Source organism: Mobula birostris, chromosome 20 (assembly GCF_030028105.1).
Source record: "Mobula birostris isolate sMobBir1 chromosome 20, sMobBir1.hap1, whole genome shotgun sequence".
NCBI classification, from domain to species: Eukaryota; Metazoa; Chordata; class Chondrichthyes; order Myliobatiformes; family Myliobatidae; genus Mobula; species Mobula birostris.
Genome location: NC_092389.1, coordinates 6598434 through 6620651, shown reverse-complemented (window position 1 = coordinate 6620651; position 22218 = coordinate 6598434). Strand labels below are relative to the sequence as shown.

General features: G+C 42.5%; 1 protein-coding gene across 8 annotated transcripts in view; it reads left to right on the top strand.

The window, feature by feature from the left end:
• Positions 1–22218, top strand: part of usp28 (ubiquitin specific peptidase 28) — a 118497-nt gene that overhangs the window by 36095 nt on the left and 60184 nt on the right. For all 8 annotated transcript variants that reach the window (XM_072283917.1, XM_072283913.1, XM_072283916.1 and 5 more), the window contains exons 2-6: positions 5865–5942; positions 15854–15986; positions 17491–17614; positions 18351–18513; positions 21889–21975. In XM_072283917.1, the coding sequence (XP_072140018.1) occupies positions 5865–5942; positions 15854–15986; positions 17491–17614; positions 18351–18513; positions 21889–21975 (585 nt within the window). The remainder of the gene's footprint in view (positions 1–5864; positions 5943–15853; positions 15987–17490; positions 17615–18350; positions 18514–21888; positions 21976–22218) is intronic.

Here is a 22218-nt window from a genome sequence, read left to right as displayed (position 1 = left end):
GTACCTAACTAGCCTCAGTTGGGTTCCTTACTATACAATGCAGAAAATTGTTCTGGCAGGAAATGCATATAAGGCAGATTAGGAATGTCGCTTCCTCGGAAGAAGCCCAAAAAGCTACAGTAAGGCTCTAATCCGGCATGTAATTGTTTGGGAGTCTTGATGGTTTAGCATCTGGCTCAATTATCAGACTGTGTTGTACGCCATGGGTTTGCAGTGCAATTGGGGTATCTAGTCAAACCTTGAGGGGTGGGGTTGGCCCATTGTGTATCTCCTGCCGGACTGTGTGCCCAGAAATATTTGCAGTTTGGATAGTTTGGCCTTCAGAATGGAATTGGATAGACACTCGAAGGGAAAGAGCTATGGAATGAGGTTAACTGAGTTTGTTTTTTTTTAAAACAACAGCACAGATTTAGTGTGATTTAAGGTAACAAAATAATTACTCCAGTCACTATTCTGCAGCTGAAGGGTCACTCTCTACCCCTATCGTCCACCCCCCATTGGGACCTGCTCATTAGATGATCCGTTAACATAAATATCATTTGGTAATAACACTCTTCTACACTCTTCCACCCAGGAACACGTGATTTCCCCCGACACATTTTTTAAAAAATGCACATATTTGGGACTCGAGCAAGAGCAAAGAATCAAACATAGCTCCTTGATTTTCCTGACCATGAAGAACTTCCATTTGACAGGAGTTACAGTGGCCACTGGTCCTGGAACAATAACCCTAAAGAGAACGGACTCCATGGAGGGGATAATTTTCTGAAGAAATAAATAGATTGATGGCTTTGCTTTCCCTCTAAAGAAATGTTCTGAACAGTTCTTCTGTGACATGTCATGTGAGAAGTGGAATGACAAACAGAGATGGTATTCGTGATCCTGCTGAAAATAAATCTCTTGCCAGCACCGTGTCAGCATTAGTTCCATATATGTCTGATGCCTCATGGCCTAGCTCCTGAGCAGAAGTAAACAAACCTTGCTGTGGCTTTTCTTAGCCTCTGATGTATATTGGTAGCAATTTTTCATGGAAGTGTCTAACTGTTGTAAAGGGCATGCTTAATAAATCACCAGAATTTCGCCGTTGATTTACAAGTAAAAGGTATCCTTGTATATTGTACACAATCCTCAACAAAAGCCTCATTAGGTTGAATCTTGGATGTGGAGTTGTCTGGGGAAGATGTTGCTTCTCCTCAATGTAATCCAATACAGTGTCTGCCCTTCTTGCACCCCACCCCACCCCACCACAGACACACACATAACCCTTTTCTCCCTGTTCTTGATAGCCATCTGCCATGATAATGTAGCTAAACCCTTGCTCTGTTGGTCTCTATGTGATGCATTCCATGTGTCACACCTGGCAAACTTATTCTGTGCAAATGATTCCATTTAGCACCTCGAGACCTTGTAAATATTGGCACTTAATGACTGTGGCATCTTCCCTTACATCATCCCACTAAGTATTGATACATTCTGAATGACTTCCCTTTTAAATATGGACATATTTCTAGGCATGCCCTCTAAACTTCCACACAACCTTTATTTCCCTTTACATACTCCTTAAGACTCCCTCTAAATATTGTGATCTCTCTGGGCCTCTTCTTTCAATAATGACCGATGCTTAGGCACTTTCTAAGTTTTGACAGTCTCTGGGGGCCCTCTTTAATGCTAACCCATTTGTAGAGGTACCCTTTAAATAGTTGAATGGTTGAAAATTTAAAGTGAGACCTTTTTGGAAACCCATCTTGCTTCAGAGCAGTACCTTGTAAACTTCTTCCCTTCCTCTCTGAATGCCTTCACTCCTTTGTAATGAAGGTGTTTGCTGAAATGCAAGATATTTCCCCCCCCCCAACCCATTACTCATTGGACACTGAGGCTAACTGCTCACATGCACTACAATAGCTTGGAACATCTGAATTAGACAAGGATCAAAGTTTGTCCTTGGTCTCAGCTGGGTACAGCTTCTTAGTCTATGTTGAAGGCATTTGGTCTTGATGTCTTTTAATGATTAATTTTATTCCATGTTGCTCTCGCTGCTTTATATGCCTGATGGAAGCTACACCATTGGGTATATTTAAAATGCCCGATGCAGGCCTCTCATCGTCTGAGTTGATGTTCCCTCCCTCCCCCTAAAATGGAAATTGATGGATTTTTGGTTAATTGGAGTGTCAAATATTATGGGAGAAGGCAGGAAAATAGGGTTGGAAGGGAAAAGAAATCAGCTGTGATTGGATGTTAGAACAGACCAGATGGGCTGAATGGCCTAATTCTGCTCCTACACCTTATAGTCATGTATTCAACCATGTGATACTGCATTAAAGCACTAACTTTGATGCCTTATTAAATATGTCTGTCTGCACATGATCCATATTCCTTCATTCCCTGATATGCTTGTCAAAATACTACTTAAATGCCACTTGTTTCAGTTTCTTCCTCTACCCCTTCCAAGCACCCAGCACTCTTGAGCTTTCAAAACAAAATTACTGCACACATCTCTTTTTGAACTTTCCCCCTCTCACCTGAAAGTTATATTCTCTAGCATTTGAGAGTCATATCTTGGAAAAAAGACATCGATTGTCTATTCTATCTCTGCCTCTGATAATTTTATGAAACTCCATTGGGTCTTTCCTCACCCTCCAACACTTCGTAGAAAACAATCTAAGTCCATTGAACACCTCTTCATAGCCACAGTATAGAGGCAGGCCTTATGGCCCAAATAATTTGTAAGAAGCTCCTTCTAGGTCTCTTCAGCTTTATCTCGGGTTCCTCAGTTCTCGTTTATTGTGTTCCATCGGCTGTTGTCCAGGATAGCATTTCCACATAATAAGCACATTGGGTAAAGGGGTTTCTCCCAAATAATTACATTGTTGAGAAAGGATTTATTGGAGTAAATTACATTTTGAGTTGCCCCCAGCATTATTATTGGTGAACAGAAATGATATGTAGAGTGGCACATTGCAGTTCTCGGTTGTATCTTTGTCCTGTTGGTATTATTTTAACAATGAGAGAACACAGGAAACAAGCTCTTATTAAGGAAACGGTCCATGAAAACATTGTGCAATATTCACATTGGTGGTGTTGGACTCTCAGATTATCCATTCCCGACCTCAAACGTCAACTGTCCATTTCCTTGCATCGATGCTGCCTGACCCATCAAGTTCCTCCAGTGATTTGTGTGTTGCTTCAGATTCCAGCATTTGTGGTCTCTTGTGGCTCCAGATTGTCCATACTGTTGGATAATATTTCTCTTGATATCCCAGCACATTTCTTTCAACCATACATGAGTGCAGCCGAATGAAACAGCATTCCACTGGGGCCAAGGTGCAAAACATACACAGTACTTTCAAAATAGCAAGCAAAAAAAAACATAACCATGTAAAAAAACCCCAGTAATAGTCTTAAGACCCTGAGTGACATGTCTGGCAAATTGATGGTACAGTTTCTGGCAATCCTGCCTGTCATTCCATCAATCGAACACTGGCAGGCAGCACCAATGGGAGAGGCCAGCCCCCAGCCAAGCATGGACGCCACACTATACCGCCTTCAGCATTTCCTCACCTGGACTGCAGCAGCAGGAAAGCCTGGTCCTCGCTACAACTGAGGCTACGCAGCTCTCATGCCACCTGTCTTACCACCAAACAATGGAAACTGGCTTGCGGCATCATACATTATCAATGTCCAACAGGGTCTTGCGATCGCAAGAGAAACATTATAAATTTTCCAGTAAATCAGATAAGTTCAAAAGAGGTGTGTGAACTGAGAGGTCAGGTGTGTGGGAAGGGGAGTGTGTGAACTAGCTGCCCAGTTAGGAAGGAGGTATAAATAACATGACTTGGTCAGCCAGATTACTAAACAGATTATCAGTTTTCACTGTACATTAGCTCAGGATTTGGGACAGCATTTCTTCCAGGGTAAAGAGAAAAAACTGCTTTGTGGTTTGATATACCTTGTTAACAGAAGGGAGGAAACAAACTTCATTTCCTTTAAGCGGCTTAGCTGGTGTCTGTGGAGAAAGATAAGAAATCCCAGAAGCATAATTTAAATGGAGGGAAAGTCTAGGGGCAGTTTCTATCCTCATTGAAAAAGCAATATACTATAAGAAGATTAATTTTTACACTGTCTCTGGAGTAAAATTCAGATTCAGTACACAACACCAGCACCCTTGGCTTCAGACAGGAACTTGAATACATAGAAATGAGTTAATTGGAACATCTGATATAGTTTCATAAAGAATTGATTGTGTTAAACTATGAATTATGTCTTTCTGAAGAAATCGTTGCATGAAAAATGGTTGATGGTCCCAGTTGTAACACAAGTATGGATTTTGATCACATCACACTGGTCAGTTGTTCCTGAGCTGGGAGCACTCATGCCTGGTTCCAATCCCTCTTGGCTGGGCACTACCTCGAGTTTAGGCTAGCAGTCAGTTCCGTACTGAGGGAGGTCGATGCAGTTGGAAATACACTCTTTCACTGGTTTGGGCGTATGGACTCTACTGCATTTTGTGGATGTGTAGAAAGTTATCCCTGGGTTTTGATCAGCATTTCTCCTTAAACCAAGAAGAGTTATCTACTCATTATCACCTTGGTATTTTCTGTGAGTGTACTTGCTGTGCTTCCAAAGTTTCAGAACTTCATAGGCTGCACAGGGATTAAGTTGCTATCAAAATGCAAATTTGTTCATTTGTTGAATAAAGGTGTGGAGTCATAGAGAGATACAACATGGCAACCATAACTATGACTGAGTCCATGCAAACCCATCAGTCTCCCCTCCCCATCTTAATTCCAGTTTCTATTTCCCTGTTTTCCAGTCAGCTCCCTCTGAATTCCACTTCTCGCCTGTACACAAGGAGCAATATGCAAGCGTGAATTAACCTACCAGTTTGTATGTTTTTGGAATGTGGGAGGAAACCAGAGCATCCGGAGGAAACCCACAGTTAGAGGGAGAATGTGCAAACTCCACACCGACAGGACCCAGGTTTAAGTTGAACTTGTGCCTCTAGCTTTGTGAGGCAGTGGCTCTACTAGTTGTACCTTTATGGAGTTTGGGTAATTCAAAGTTCAAAATAAATTTATTATCAAAGTGCATATATGTCACTATGTTCTACCCTGAGATTCATTTTCTTGCAGGCATTCACAGTAGACCAAAGAAGTACAATAGAATCAATGAAAAACTACACATAAACACTGACAAACAACCAATTGCAAAAGGCGGCAAACTGCAAATATAAATAAACAAGCTTGAGTCCTTGAAAATTAGTCTGTAGGGGTTGTGTTGTGTTAGAGAAAAAGAGAATTATTGGAACAGTATATTTAAAAGTAAATGTGTCTAGAGTCGAACACCGAAAACACTCGAAGGGTTATTCAGTATACTAGCACAGTGTTCTAAGTGGCCTTCAAGTGCTGAAACTTCAGTGAAGACTGATTGCTAATAGTTTCTGGTTGAACATCATAGACTCGAGATTCTACAGATGCTGGAAATCCAGAGTAACACACACAATTCTGGTGGAACTATGCAGCATCTACGGAGAGGAATAAACAGTTGACATCTCAGGCTGAGACCCTTCATCAGGACTTGTCAAATGAGAGGTCACTGCATGAGTCCTTATGAAGGGTTTCGACCTGAAACTTTGACTGTTGATTCCTTTCCATAGGTGCTACTTGACCTGCTCAGATCCTTCAGCATTTTGTGTGAGTTTCTGTTGGCAGTCTTGAGACTATGACCATTTGTGTGTTATGCCTTACAATGATCAACCATTCATCCATTTCATTGGCTTTGGAAGCTACATGGGTCAACACCTGCAGAGCACTAGAGCATGTCTGATTACACTGTCTCACATTACTTTCTCTTCTTTTCTCTCCCAGAACAGTTGCTTAATCATCAGCCAGCTACGGGAGATCACAGGAGTCCATGACAATTGGTTGCTACAGAAGGCTCTCCAGGTTAGTATTCCCCTTGTTGGTGTGTTGCACAACAGATTGGTGTGAAATGATGTTTCTCAGCCCATCCATCACTGCCTCGAAACCCAGAAATGCAAAATGCACCATGGCCTGCAAATTCCCAGCCACCTTTCCCCAAGTTCCTTCTGAATAGATACTGGAGCATCTACACATGTCGTCTGCGTAGGAGGATGATGTTTCAGTTTCTGAGAATCTATTTGAGTAAAAACCATCCTTATTGGATTTAGCATTTGTGTGGTTTTTGTTTTTTTTTGGAACATCCTAAACTGGCCACTCTTTAAGGATGTGTCAAGGCAGAAAGTGTTAACAAAGTTACGAGGCACTCCTGCAAGGTCAGTCCTGTTCAGTCCTGGGACGAGCACGTAAGTGCCATCACAAAGAAGGCATGACAGCATCTCAACATTCCCTGTTTTCCAGTCAGCTCCCTCTGGATTCTACGTAGATTTGGCATGTGACCATAACTTTGACAAACTTCTATAGATGCACAGTGGAGAGTATCCTAACTGGATGCATTGGTGTTTCCTGGTAAGGAAGCATCAATGCCCCTGGATGGGAAATGCTATAAAAAGTGGAGGATACAGCCCAGTCCATCACAGGCAAAACCTTTCCCACCGTGGAGAAAATTTACATGGAGTGCTGCCGCACAAAAGCAGGATCCGTCATTAAAGACTCGCAACATCCAGGCCATGCTCTCTTCTTGCTACTGATATTGGACAGGAACTACAGAAGCCTTGGGTTCCGCACCACCAGGTTCGGAAAGAGATATTACCCTACACCCATCAGGCTCCTGAACCAGTGTGGATAATTTCATTCACTCCTGCTCTGAACTGATTCCACAACCTATAGGACTCTACAACTCATGTTCTCAGTATTATTTGTATTTTTTATTTGCACTTTACCCCCGTTGCACATTAGTTGCTTGTCGGTCTTTGTTTATAGTTTTTCATAAAATCTATTGTATTTCTTTATACTTGCTGTGAAAACCCCCAACAAAATGAATCTCAAGATAGTGCAACACAGACACACACACACACAGGCATGCGCGCACACACACAGACACGCACAATAGTACTTTTGTAGTAAACTTACTTTTGACTTTATTCAGGCTGAGCACTGATGTAACTAACAGTGAGTCAGGTAGTATATCCTTCAGAGAAAATAGTGCTAACACACCAACTGCAATGCTGTAGACCGGTTGACCTTCTGAAACTAAGCTGAGCCGCCTTTTCAGCTAGTGGATGACCATGCTATGATCACACATCTTTCTGGGTAAATCTGGTGTATATAGAGACTGTCTGCTGTGTATATTGACAGCAATGGGTAAACTGGAAAAGGATTTAATTCCTTCTGAACACCTTAACTATGGTGCTGATTTTTTTCTTCATGCTGTTGCTAGCTTGGGTCACTATGCATTGATTAGGTTTGTCAATTTAACCTCTCAGCTTTAGGTCCAGGTTTATAACCAATATTCTCTCGCATCAACTTTTTTTTTACAGTTGCGCAGACCGCTCATTGCTCTGAGCTGCAAATTTTTACATAGCCTGAAAACTGCTGCATTTTAAGTGTTATTTTTTGTTGACATCATCAGCGTTCAGCAGTTTAATAACAATGAACTATTGTTCGGGAATAAATGGTTGTGATAGATTTTGTAGTGTTTCTTCAAGAAAAACCTATTTTACACAAGAAAGAGTGCACTGTAGTTCAGTATATTTAACTCAAGAACACAAATTAGGGAGAAAGGAATAGATGGAGATGAGGAAGGAGCCCCGTTGGATATGAACAATGGTTTGACAAATTGAGCCAAATGGTACAAGTTTGTGCTGGGAATAATAATGAAATAACACCTTCAGTAGCCGAAGGAGCCACTGACTGAACAAATGTGTTGCCAAGCAGTGCCATAAATGCTTTGTGGTATTATCCAAGCCAAAATCAAAGCTGATCGTTGGTCTGAACTGTGAACAAGGAAGCGGGATGTTGAAGGCTTTCTGGGGAATGTGCTGGAAATGCAGTCACCCACATGAAGCATGGCCATGTGCAAAATGAATGTTTACTACCGTGAAAGAACAACACCACACTCAGTAAGGATCAGGTGTTGAAGCAAACTGACATCTATGAATTTGCTGATAATGCAACCATTGATGACAATCTCAGATGGAGAAGAGGGGATGTACAGGAGCGAGGTAAACCAGCTGGTTGAGTAGTGTCACAGCAACAACCTTACACTCAACATCAGTAAGACCAAAGAACAGATTGTGTGCTTGAGAATGGATAGGATGTGGGAACACAAACCAATCCTCATAGAGGGATCAGAAGTGGAGAGAGTGAGCAGCTTCAAGTTCCTGGGTGTCAAGATCTCTGAGGATCTAACCTGGTCCCAACATATCGAGGCAAGACAGTGGGTTTGAGGAGATTTGGTTTATCACCTAAGACACACAAACTTCTACAGCTGTACTGTGGAGAGCATTCTGACAGGCTGCATCACTGTTGGCGATGGGGGGGTGGTGGGTGGAGGGGGGAAACTACTGCACAGGATTGAAAGCTGTAAAATTAGTCAGCTCCATATAGCCTCTGTAGAATCCAAGACATTGTCAAGGAGCGGTGCCTCAGAGAGGCGGCACCCATTATTAAGGACCTCCAGCACCCAGGGCATGCCCTTTTCTCACTGTTACTATCAGGAGGGAGGTACAGAAGCCTGAAGGCACACACTCAGTGATTCAGGAACAGCTTCTTCCCCTCTGCCATCTGACTCCTAAATGGACATTGAACCCTTGGACACTACCTCACTTCTATTATTTCTATTTTTGCACTGTTTTTAATTTAACTATTTAATATACATGTCAAGTCACTTTTTATTGTTATTTTGACCATAACTGCTGGTACAGTATACAGTAAAAACAAGACAACGTTTTTCAGGACCATGGTGCTACATGAAACAATACAAAAACTACACTGAATTATGTAAAACAACACAAAACTACACTAGACTACAGACCTACCCAGGACTGCGTAAAGTGCACAAAACAGTGCAGGCATTACAATAAATAATGAGACAATAGGCACAGTAGAGAGCAGTAGGTTGGTGTCAGTCCAGGCTCTGGGTATTGAGGAGTCTGATGGCTTGGGGAAAGAAACTGTTACATAGTCTGGTCGTGAGAGCCCGAATACTTCAGTGCCTTTTGCCAGATGGCAGGAGGGAGAAGAGTTTGTATGAGGGGTGCGTGGGGTCCTTCATAACGCTGTTTGCTTTGCGGATGCAGCGTGTGGTGTAAATGTCTCTAATGGCGGGAAGAGAGACCCCGATGATCTTCTCAGCTGACCTCACTATCCGCTGCAGGGTCTTGCGATCCGAGATGGTGCAATTTCCGAACCAGGCAGTGATGCAGCTGCTCAGGATGCTCTCAATACAACCTCTGTAGAATGTGGTGAGGATGGTGGGTGGGAGATGTACTTTTCTCAGCCTTCGCAGAAAGTAGAGACGCTGCTGGACTTTCTTTGCTATGGAGCTGGTGTTGAGGGACCAGGTGAGATTCTCCGCCAGGTGAACACCAAGAAATTTGGTGCTCTTAACGATCTCTACGGAAGAGTCGTCAATGTTCAGTGAAGCGTGGTCGTTCCGTGTCCTCCTGAAGTCAACAACCATCTCTTTTGTTTTATTCACATTCAGAGACAGATTGTTGGCTCTGCACCAGTCCGTTAGCCGCTGCACCTCCTCTCTGTATGCTGACTCATCGTTCTTGCTGATGAGACCCACCATGGTTGTGTCATCGGCGAACTTGATGATGTGGTTCGAGCTGTGTGTTGCAGCACAGTCGTGGGTCAGCAGAGTGAACAGCAGTGGACTGAGCACACAGCCCTGGGGGGCCCCCGTGCTCAGTGTGATGGTGTTGGAGATGCTGCTTCTGTCCAGACTGACTGAGGAATTACAATTTGCTTATTGTAATTGATTTACATATTTATTTTCTATATTATGTATTACATTGTACTGCTGCTGCTAAATTAGTAAATTCCATGACATATGCCGGTGATATTAAATCTGATTCTGACCCTTTTCACAATCAGCTTGTGTGACAGCTAAAGTGTGGCCTCTTGTGGTAGAAGTTTGAAACTGCAGCCACCCATTTTGTTGAGTGAGTACCATCAAAGTTCAAAGTAAATTTATTATCAAAGTACATATATGTCACCATATACAACCTTGCCATTCAATTTCATGCAGGCATACTCATAATAATTTAATAGGCATCCGTTAGTCTCATGAGACCATGGATTTGCACCTTGGAAGGTTTCCAAGGTGCAGGCCTGGGCAAGGTTGTATGGAAGACCGGCAGTTCCATGCTGCAAGTCTCCCCTCTCCATGCCACTGATGTTGTCCAAGGGAAGGGCAGTAAGGCTGATGCAGCTTGGCACCGGTGTCATCGCAGAGCAATGTGTGGTTAAGTGCCTTGCTCAAGGACACACACACTGCCTCAGCCAAGGCTCGAACTAGCGACCTTCAGATCACTAGATGAACAACTTAACCACTTGGCCACGTGCCAACACCTGGACAACATACACAACAAGATATATGTTCATGCAAACTGTTCCATGCACATTACACACTGTTGACAGATATCATGATGAAATCTAATTGAACTATAAGACAGCGCAGTGGACACGTGTCAGATACTTCATTCCCTCCAAGTTAATGTGGGAATGTGCGCATGTTTAGCTGACTTTCTACACAAGTTAGCGTCACCCTTGTGTGGGTAGCTTAGTGCATGAGGTGGTCTGTCAATTGTGATCCAAGCTGATAGTGGGCTGAAAGGTTATATAGGGTAGATGTTTTGTAAATGACAAAAGAAATGCAAAACTAGAGATACAAGCTATTTATGTAGCTCAATTAATCCTAAAGGAAATATAAGACATAATTTATCCTAAAGGAAGTATATGCAGGTTTCATAGAAACATAGAAAATAGGTGCAGGAGTAGGCCGTTCGGCCCTTCGAGCCTGCACCGCCATTCAGTATGATCATGGCCGATCATCCAACTCAGAACCCTGCACCAGCCTTCCCTCCATACCCCCTGATCCCTTTAGCCACAAGGGCCATATCTAACTCCCTCTTAAATATAGCCAATGAACTGGCCTCAACTATTTCCTGTGGCAGAGAATTCCACAGATTCACCACTCTCTGTGTGAAGAAGTTTTTCCTAATCTCGGTCCTAAAAGGCTTCCCCTTTATCCTCAAACTGTGACCCCTCGTTCTGGACTTCCCCAACATCAGGAACAATCTTCCTGCATCTAGCCTGTCCAATCCCTTTAGGATTTTATACGTTTCAATCAGATCCCCCCTCAATCTTCTAAATTCCAATGAGTGTAAGCCTAGTTCATCCAGTCTTTCATCATATGAAAGTCCTGCCATCCCAGGAATCAATCTGGTGAACCTTCTTTGTACTCCCTCTATGGCAAGGATGTCTTTCCTCAGATTAGGGGACCAAAACTTCACACAATACTCCAGGTGTGGTCTCACCAAGGCCTTGTACAACTGCAGTAGTACCTCCCTGCTCCTGTACTCGAATCCTCTCGCTATAAATGCCAGCATACCATTTGCCTTTTTCACCGCCTGCTGTACCTGCATGCCCACTTTCAATGACTGCTGTATAATGACACCCAGGTCTCGTTGCACCTCCCCTTTTCCTAATCGGCCACCATTCAGATAATAATCTGTTTTCCTGTTTTTTCCACCAAAGTAGATAACTTCACATTTATCCACATTAAATTGCATCTGCCATGAATTTGCCCACTCGCCCAACCTATCCAAGTCACCCTGCATCCTCTTAGCATCCTCCTCACAGCTAACACTGCCGCCCAGCTTCGTGTCATCCACAGACTTGGAGATGCTGCATTTAATTCCCTCATCCAAGTCATTAATATATATTGTAAACAACTGGGGTCCCAGCACTGAGCCTTGCGGTACCCCACTAGTCACTGCCTGCCATTCTGAAAAGGTCCCGTTTATTCCCACTCTTTGCTTCCTGTCTGCCAACCAATTCTCTATCCACATCAATACCATACCCCCAAGTTTGCACACTAATCTCCTGTGTGGGACCTTGTCAAAAGCCTTTTGAAAATCCAAATATACCACATCCACTGGTTCTCCCCTATCCACTCTACTAGTTACATCCTCAAAAAATTGTATGAGATTCGTCAGACATGATTTTCCTTTCACAAATCCATGCTGACTTTGTCCGATGATTTCACCGCTTTCCAAATGTGCTGTTATCACATCTTTGATAACTGACTCTAGCAGTTTCCCCACCACCGATGTTAGGCTAACCAGTCTATAATTCCCTGGTTTCTCTCTCCCTCCCCCGCCATCCGAAGGTGGAGTGTTCCTATGAAATGGTTCGTAAGCCGGAATGTCGTAGAGTGAAGAAGCAATTACCATTTATTTATATGGGAAAAATGTGTGCGGGTTCGCAGACCCAAAAATAACCTACCAAATAACACATAAAACCTAAAATAATAGTAACATAGTAAAAGCAGGAATGATATGATAAATGCACAGCCTATATAAAGTAGAAATACTTTTCTACAATCATTGCCGCACTGTTCTCCATAGCGAAAATCTCATGCAAGTGCTCTTGGCAGAAACACTCTCTCCAGTAACCTTTAAGCTATGAAGCTGCCAAATCATACCAAACAACACACAAAAATACACAGCCTATATAAAGTAAAAATAATGTATGTACAGTGTAGTATCACTTACTGGAATTGGGAAGACAGCGTCGAGCACACTGATGATGGTGTGTTAGACTGAGTCGTCGGAGGTTGGGATGGTGCAGTGGTCCCCACCCTCCAGGCCACCGACAGATACCGAACTGCAAAGAATGCAGCGGTACAGCGGTAGCCGGGATGCACCCAGCACATCTTTAAGAAAAAAGCCAAAATAAACAAGCTGATTAATTGGGTGCTGCCTGAGGTTCATCATCTGCTGTGGCTGACGTGGAAGGCTTGAAAAACGACAGTATGATTGTCTGCTAGCCTCACGCATTTTTCTATCATCTCATGCAGTTGCTTCACGTTCAGTTCCTGGACGACTTCACTTTCAGTCCGTTCGCTACTACGTTCGGTTTTGATTGGTATCCTTTCCTCTTCCAATTGCATCAGCTCTTCATCTATCCGTTCTTGGTCATGGGATGCCAAAACCTCTTCAACAGCATCTTCGTCAACTTCTACAAGCCAAACTCACTTTGTCCTTACTTCCTTCACCACAGTCAAAATGCTTAATTATGTCTAGTTTTACCCTAAATATAACACCCTTATGAGCTCTTTTAAGCTTTTCCGATACCGTAGAACTCATCTTGCTAACAGCTGCTCACAGGCACATGTTTAAGCAATGCCGGCTGGAATGCAGTTCCGGGGGAGGAGGTTGGCTGCTCGGGGCGCGCGCTGCCTTTTATCGTGTGCTGCCTTTTTCGCATGCTGCCTTTTTTCATAACAGTGAAAACACCTTCTGTTAGCGGAAACAGGTAACTAATGTAGGTCTTTCGTAACAGTGAGGTTTCGTCAAGCGAACGTTTGAAAAGCGGGGGACACCTGTATAGGCATCCGTTAGTCTCATGAGACCATGGACTTGCGCCTTGGAAAGTTTCCAGGGCGCAGGCCTGGGCAAGGTTGTATGGAAGACCAGCAGTTGCCCATGCTGCAAGTCTCCCCTCTCCACACCACCGATGTTGTCCAAAGGAAGGGCATTAGGACCCATATAGCTTGGCACCGGTGTTGTCGCAGAGCAATGTGTGGTTAAGTGCCTTGCTCAAGGACACACACGCTGCCTCAGCCAAGGTTCGAAATAGCGATCTTCAAATCACTAGACGAACGCCTTAACCACTGGGCCACGCGCCAACACAGTCACAATAACAGGGCAGACACTAGTGTGCAAGACAACAAACTGCAAATATAAAAAGAAAGAAAAATAATATCGAGAACATGAGATGAAGAGTCCTTGAAAGTGAGCCAATAGGTTGTGGGAACAGTTCAATGATGGGATGAGTGAAGTTGAGTGAAATTTTGAGGTTATCCCCTCTGGGTCAAGAGCCTGATGGTTGAAGGGTAATATCTGTTCCTGAACCTGGAAGCTAAGCATACAGCCTAGTGGTTCACCTGTGCTGATGGAGACTGTGGAGGAGATATTGTTGCCAATCTGAACTGACTGGGGCCTGCAAGTGAGGAAATCCAGCATACAATTGCACAAGAAGGAATTGAGGCTTAGGACTTGAAGCTTATTAATTTGTTTTGAGGGGATGGTAGTTTGGAATACTGAACTGTATTCAATGAAGAGCATCCTGATGTATACATCTTTGCAGTGCAGGTGTTCCAGAGTTGAGTGAAAAGCCAATGAAATGGCACCTGCTGTGAACCTGTTACTCTGTTAGGCAAATTGGAGCCAATCCAAGTCACTTCTCAGGCAGGAGTTAATGTGTTTCATCACCAACCTCTCACAACATTTCATTACTGTGGATGTCAGTGCTACTGGATGCTAGTCATTGAGGCAGGTTACCATGTTCTTCTCAGTCACAGGTATAATTGAAGCCTCCATGAAGCAGGTGGGTTCCTCAGACTGCTGAAGTGAGAGGTTAAATATCTCAGTGAACACTCTAGCCAGCTGGTCAGTACTCGATCAGGTATCCCGCCCAGGCTGGGTGTTTTCCGTGGGTCCACTCTCCTGAAGGCTGCTCTCAGGTCGGCCTCAGAGACTGAAATCACAGAGTCATCAGGGGCTGTGGGAGATTGTGATGGTTTGCTTTGATATACAATGACTTTTGAATACTGTGGTTACAAACAGCAAGATCCTACGTGCAGCATTGGTAGTGACCACTTAATTCGCATTTAGCTCCACTGGTTAAATGAAACATGGATTAGGCTGCCCAGAGATCCTAGTCATCTTGGAATATCATCAAAGGTTGGCTAATTCCCTGGTATAATACCCATTGCAAAGAAAACGGCTCAAGAATTATGTTCTTCATTTGATATTGTCTCCCAACATAATTGAAACACTTTTCAGTACGAGTCCTTTTCACCAGCTTGATCTCCACTCTCGTCAGACAAGGCTTACACATTCTGTGTCAAATGAGAATCATCTAATGAGCTGATTTCACAGCCTATGTACTCACTATCAAGGACTCTACAACTTTCTTACAACTTTCTTTCAAGTTTACAATATTTGTTATCAGTATTTTTGTTTTTAGTTTATCTACTTTTACACATTGTTTGTCTTTGTGTGTACTTTCTCATGGATCCTAGTCATAGTCATACTTCATTGATCCCGGGGGAAAGTATTGTAGTTCTTCTACTGTGAATGCCCGCAAGAAAATGAATTTCAGGATTGTATATGGTGACATATGTACTTTGATAATAAATTTACTTTGATCTTTGAGATGTTAACTGTTTCACTTTCCACTGATGCTGCCTGGCCTGCAGTGTGTTTTTAGTATTTTGCTTTGTTTCAGATTCCCAGTGTTTGCAGTTTTATTTGATATTCGTGGGACATGGGTTGCTTGGAGTGTATATTACCAAAATCAGCAATATATCATACCATTAACATTGTAAAATATCCCTAGCATCTGACCCAAACAAAATTTGATTCTGAGCCACACAAGTTAACAAAAGCTTGAACAAAATAGTAGGTTTTAAGTTGTCCTGAAGGAGAGCCAGGTGGAAAGTATTTAATCTCAGTCCTTGCCTCTAAAGCAGCTTCCCCTTGTGTATTTAAAGTCTGTTCAAATGTTTCATTCCCTTAAGAATTGTAGGTAGAATGTTAGCATTTCCTGTTTTCTCTTTTCTTAAGTGTTGATTATAAGCATGCTAAATCGTTGCTGTAATCTTTTAACATGGTTATTGCCTGTCCTGCCTCTTGCAGGTCAGTAATGGTGACATAAATCAGGCAGTGAGCTTCCTCACTGATGAAAGTGCCAGGGAGCCAGATTATGGAGCAACAGCCACTGAACCGGACAGTGAGTGCAGTGGAACCACAGATAACCACTCGCGCAGCAGTAAGTAGTTTATGCCTGCAGTTGTCTTTACTTTACTTCTGCGCCAAAAGGCAGAGTAACTGAATTCTGGTTAATTGGGGCACCACTTATCTGGAATAACTCTTAAAGAACAAAAATGAATCAAAGAAATAGCCAGGATTCCTTTCATTTATTTGGGACACTATGCCAATTAATTGGACAGGAGACTTTTGCCGAACAGTTTCTCACTAACATTAGGTGCGTGCACTTGTGTGGCTGTTAGACACTACACTGTGCTTAGGGTGAACAGTTTTTAAATAGAATCAGTTGCGTGTGCTCATGTTCAAAAAAACAGTGATTTTTTTTGTTACTGATAGTTGGCGAGAAGTAAGCAATAAGACAACTCAGAACCGTTTTGCTCACTGCGGTTTCAAGAATTCAGGCTTGGGATGTGAGAAACGGCCATGAGTGAAAATGAAATGATTTCACAACTTCAACAAGTTAGATACGACAAAGAATTTAAAGGTATTCAGCGTTACAGTGAAAATGAAGTTTTGGAGAATGCAGTCATTGACCACATTGTATGAAGGCTGTTCATTATTTGCATTAGGTGTCTGAGCTGACTTTGTTCATTTACAGTCAGAAGAATGCACTGCAGATAAATTCCTCTGTCAATAACTATTAGAAACTAATACAGTTTTATAATACTGCTGTAGTATTGGTAGTGTTACAGTTTGTTTGGTATTTCATTTAAATACATAATTTGCTACTTAGTTTGTCTTTTTTATGCGTACCCTTTTAGCTATTTCTGTGAAACTTCGTCTGATTGAGGCAGCCGCTTAATTGGGCCAAAATGCACTGATACTGATATGTCCCAATTAACTGGAATCCACTGAAAATGATCAGGGCAGCACGGTAGCATAGTGGTTAGCATAGTCGCTTTACAGCGGCAACAATCACCGATTGGGCTTCAATTCCCACCGCTGTCTGTAAGGAGTTTGTATGTTCTCCACACGAGCATGTGGGTTTCCTCCGGGTGCTTTGAGTTTCCTCTCACAGTCCAAAGACATATGGTTAGGGTTAGAGTTAGTAAGTTGTGAGGTTGTGGTCGTGCTGTGGTGACTTTTCTGGACTGCTCCTGGCACAATCCTTGCTGATTTGATTCGACGCAAATCATGTGCGCATTTCACTGTATATAATGATGTTTCGATGCGCTAAATAAAAAGCTAATCTCTTGAAGATAATCTCTGTTTTGGTCCTTTTCGGCTACTGATTCTTGAACCAACCTGCTTTACCCAAATCCTACCTCAGTGACAGAACACTATGGAGCACCTCCTGCATTACTGTGGACTTTTTTTTTGCACTATTGTCTATTTTGCACAGTCTTTGTTTTTCTCTTCACTGGTATAATCTATGTTCTCTATGCTATCTGAACCCACGTATCTGTGATGCTGTTGCAAGCAGGTTTTTCATTGTACCTACACCTCACTGCACGTACACACGTGATAATGAGCTTGACCTGATAAATTCCCACTGTCTCTTTCAGGTGTCATTGACCTCACTGGTGATGAAAAGGAGGACCTTCAAAAAGCGATTGCACTGAGCCTGAAGGAAAGCAATAAGCTGCAGAAAGAAGCTGGGATTGCCGTCGAGAATCAGGACCCTAACCAGTATGAACTCCACAAACATCCTAAAGGGAAAGGGTTTGGTAGTGCTACACAGGTGCTAATTTGACAGGGGATTGAAACACAGTAAGAGTACAGCTGGGATGAGAAACAGCAAGATATAGAAGGAAAATGCATGAAGCATACATATACTTGATAAGGCAAGGCAAGAAAGTGAGGCTTGATTGCATCTACTTTAACCTGAGTTTTACCTGTGGGGCAGACGAACTGAAGGCATTGTGATATTGAGGTAATGTGATTCAAAGACGGGTAAGACATTCCTGGGTGAGGGTAATTGGGGGGGGCGGGATGTAAATGAGGAGATGACATTGCAATATTAATCAAGCAGTTCAGTACTACAGCAATAGGAGGGGATATTCCAGCTGCTTCAGATGAAGCAATATGATGCGAGGAAAGTAACCAAAATCATAAACTGAGCTCTAACTCCACTGGCTCCCATATTTTCTTCACAATAGCTCCTTCATCACTTTAGTCACTGCTACGTTTAGTATTGGGATGTGGATAACTCAAAATTTCCAACAATTTAAATGCCAGTAAATCTGTAGCATTGCCCTTGACTTCTGGATTCTGTCAAGTCCCTGAACATCACCCACTCCCATCTTCCACGAGAAAAAACAACACCTAGATTTTTTGCCCTTTTATATAATTTGTTTTCATGTCTTTCTACTTAATTATGCTCTTATTGATTGAAAGATGATGAAAATATCTCCTTGCCTTATAGAGCAGGTGATGCAAATGCTGCTGAGAGTAAAGCTGGCTTGAAAAGGAAGAGGTGTGAAGTGTGGGGTGATTCTCCCAACCCACATGATCGTAAACGGGAGGATCAGTGGCCAGTGGGACTCAAGAATGTCGGGAACACCTGCTGGTTCAGTGCTGTGATACAGGTAATGACATTGAGTGTTGAGAATCATCATAAGCCAATGGAACGATGTGTTATCCATAACCCTGTGGCTATTCTCTGTTATCACAGTGGAATAATCATGGTTATATAGTGTCTTTAACATAGTAAAGTATTCCAGAATACCTCTTTGAAGAGCAATATGGAGCCATCTGGCAAAGAGGAGGAAAGGGAGATTAAAAGTATTAATCATTCTAATAATAGAAGCAGCATTTGCTATGTCACTTATAAAATTTGATTCCAGTGAAGACAAATAATCAGTTCTTGAGCTTGGAATGGAATGCATTGCTGCTTTTCTAGAGAACAAGCGCCTAGCACTGCTGACCAGCAATGAATTTTCTTGGTATTTACGATTTTCTGATTCTTTTTATTTTGCTTGTATCTTATATCTATAGATTGTAATTGAGTCTGGCTTATTTCGTGAGTTATGTCTAACTCTGAATTTTTTTTTATCTGATTCCTCCATTTCTTATTGAATTTGTTTTTGCTTTGGATTGGCAATGGATTTTCAGTACAAGACAGTCCCTGGGATACCCTTCTGTGGTTGATTTTTTTTTTGTTCAGCTTGGGTTTTGTTATGAGGGCTGTAGTTAAGGGAGTCTGTTTCTGATGAAAGTTCATTAGTCTCGAACCATCCTCAATTTCTCACCTGCCTGTCACTTCCCCCTGGGTCCCCTCCTCCTCCCCTTTCTCCTATGATCAAATTCCTTCTTCTCTAGCCCTTTATCTTTCAAACCCGGCAGGCTTCACCAATACCCTTCTAGCTATCCTCCTTCCCCCTCCCCACCCACCTTTTTATTCTGGCATCTTCACCCTTCCTTTCCAGTCCTGAAGAAGGGTCTCGGCCCAAAGCGTCGACTGTTTACTCATTTCCACAGATGCTGCCTGACCTGAGTTCCTTTGGCATTTTGTGTATGTTAGTCTGAACCATTAACTCTTGTTTCTCTTTCTACAGATTCCTGTTGAGTGTTTCCAGTATTTTCTATTTTTATTTCTCCTTGAATTTAAATAATTACTTCATTCCCTCCAAGTTAATGTGGGAATGCGCGCATGTTTAACTGGCTTTTTACACAAGTTAGCATCACCCTTGTGTGGGTAGCTTAGTGCATGAGGTGGTCTGTCAATTGTGATCCAAGCTGATGGTGGGCTTAAAGGTTATATAGGGTAGATGTTTTGTAAATGACAAAAGAAATGCAAAACTAGAGATACAAGCTATTTATGTAGCTCAATTAATCCTAAAGGAAATATAAGGCATAATTTATCCTAAAGGAAGTATATATAGGCATCCGTTAGTCTCGTGAGACCATGGATTTGTGCCTTGGAAAGTTTCCAGGTTGTATGGAAGACCAGCAGTTGCCCATGCTGCAAGTCTCCCCTCTCCACGCCACCAACGTTGTCAAAGGGAAGGGCATTAGGACCCATACAGCTTGGCACCGGTGTCATCGCAGAGCAATGTGTGGTTAAGTGCCTTGCTCAAGGACACAACACGCTGCCTCAGCCAAGGCTCGAACTAGCAACCTTCAAATCACTAGACGAGCGCCTTAACCATTTGGCCACGCGCCAACACAAAGGAATTATAAGACACAATTTATCTGGGGGAAGAAAGGAATCCCAGGTCATTCTTACAGTTTGAGGAGTCTGGCACCCTGTTATCAGCAAGTTCTGGGGTCGATACCAAAAATGAAAGTCCGGAAGTCAAGGCCTAATGGCCGAAGCCCTGGGTCTTTGAGTCCACTGGAGCCTGATATCTGCAAGGCTGAAAATCCATTGGAGCCTGGAGGCCTTGAGATGGCCTGTCCTGGGGCTGGAGGACTGTCAGTGTATGTGACTGGGTGGGTAGATGGGAGGGGGGAAAGGTGCTTGTTTTACTGTTGTTGTTTAGTGTTGTTGTTCTGCTGAGCAATGTGGACATGCTATGTTGGTGCTCAAGAGTGTGGTGACACATGCAGGCTGCCCCAGCACATCCTTACGTGGTATTGGTTGTTAACGCAAATGATGCGTTCCACTGAAAGTTTACATGTACATGTAATGAATAAATGAAATGAACTTATTGCACTCTTTCTTTCCTTCAGTAAACTTTCAGCATACTACCCTGACAGTTATTTTTCTTAGTTAATCTGTGCTCGAAAGTTCCTGTAGAAAACAGTATACGCTGACAGTTGGCTTCATGCTACTTGGTTTGAGTTATTATCCACATTTTCTGATGGATTCGTTTGGGACATCGCAGTGTTTTATACATCACTGCATAAACTGCAGTGGCAGATTTTACAGGAAGATCTGCAAGGCTGCAGGGATGCAAATTGAGTTTGTGCTCAAATTCACTGATTAGAGAGCGGTGTAAAATAATATTGACAGAGATCAAATCTGTGCAGTAATTACTACTTTAATTTCTAGCCAAGCTAGACTATAGAATTGAATTATAACTTGGCATCTCTGATATACTGTATGTCTCATTGAGCGGATGGGATAGTATTGTTTGGTACGGGGTGCTGAGAATAGGCTGAGGCAGAACACTCTTGTTTATCGGAACAGATGAGCTCACTCCACAATCTTAATGGAATATAATTGCTCAGGAATAGGTAGTGGGACAACTTGATCCAAATCCATCTCCAGCAACCTCGTTTAACAATGCAGCTCTCCAAAACCTTTTCAAGATGATTTTCCTCATCTTGTCCCTTTTTGTTTGTGATTTTTTATATTTCCTGTTGTGTAACAATATCCACAATTAATTGCTATAAATCTGTATATTTACTGCCTTTGAATAATTGTGTTGAATGAGGTGGAAAATATCTGAAAAATTTAGTTTTCCCTGTACCTCTCCAGCATTATCATAATCTGAGGCATTTCTTCCTTTCTACTCCATTTGGTATTGTCTTTAATCTCTGGATGTACCTCCGCCTTGAAAATGAGGAATTTTATCATGTTTCTATCTTAACTTGCACTCTCATTTATAGCTCGCTGTGCCTTCTCAGCATCTCCGGTGGCCATTCTTCATGAGTAAGCCTCAATAATAATGACTGTATAGATTAGAGTCTGCTTTGATAATCCATTAATGGCCAATGTTTATACAGAGCTCCTGGAGAGCAAGTCAGGATTCCTATGTAATTTAACAATTAGAAAGGGAAGTTCCGAACTTGTGGCTTCCAATAGTGAATAAAGGGAAATAGGAGACACATAGGAGGTCAGAACAGGAAAACTTTGGAAGTTTGTAGAGCTAAAGGTGATTAGAAGTTGAGGGACAGGAGAGCAGAATGAAGTTATTTCACAATTACAATCTATAGGGAGCTATTCTGGGTTCAAATTCTGTTTCAGATTTCATTCAATTTCTTTGGTTCAACATCTGTGTGTGTTTTGTTTTCAGTCACTATTCCAACTACCTGTGTTTCGTCGCCTTGTGCTGAGCTACAAGGTGCCAGAAAATCCACACGAAAACTGCAGAAGCCGCACTGTAAGTACATGAAAGAAAGGGCTCAATAGTTCACAGAAAAATTACAGTAATGGTCCACAAACTACATTATGTGGTGGCAGGTGAATCTGAGAGGGAGAAAGGAACAGGTGGAAACAGACGCAAGAGATTTGCAGTTGCTCGAAATCTGGAGTAACACACAATGCTGGAAGGGTTCAGCAGGTCAGGCAGATTCCATGGAAAGGAATGGACAGGTCCTGATGAATAGTCTCGGCCCAAAACTTC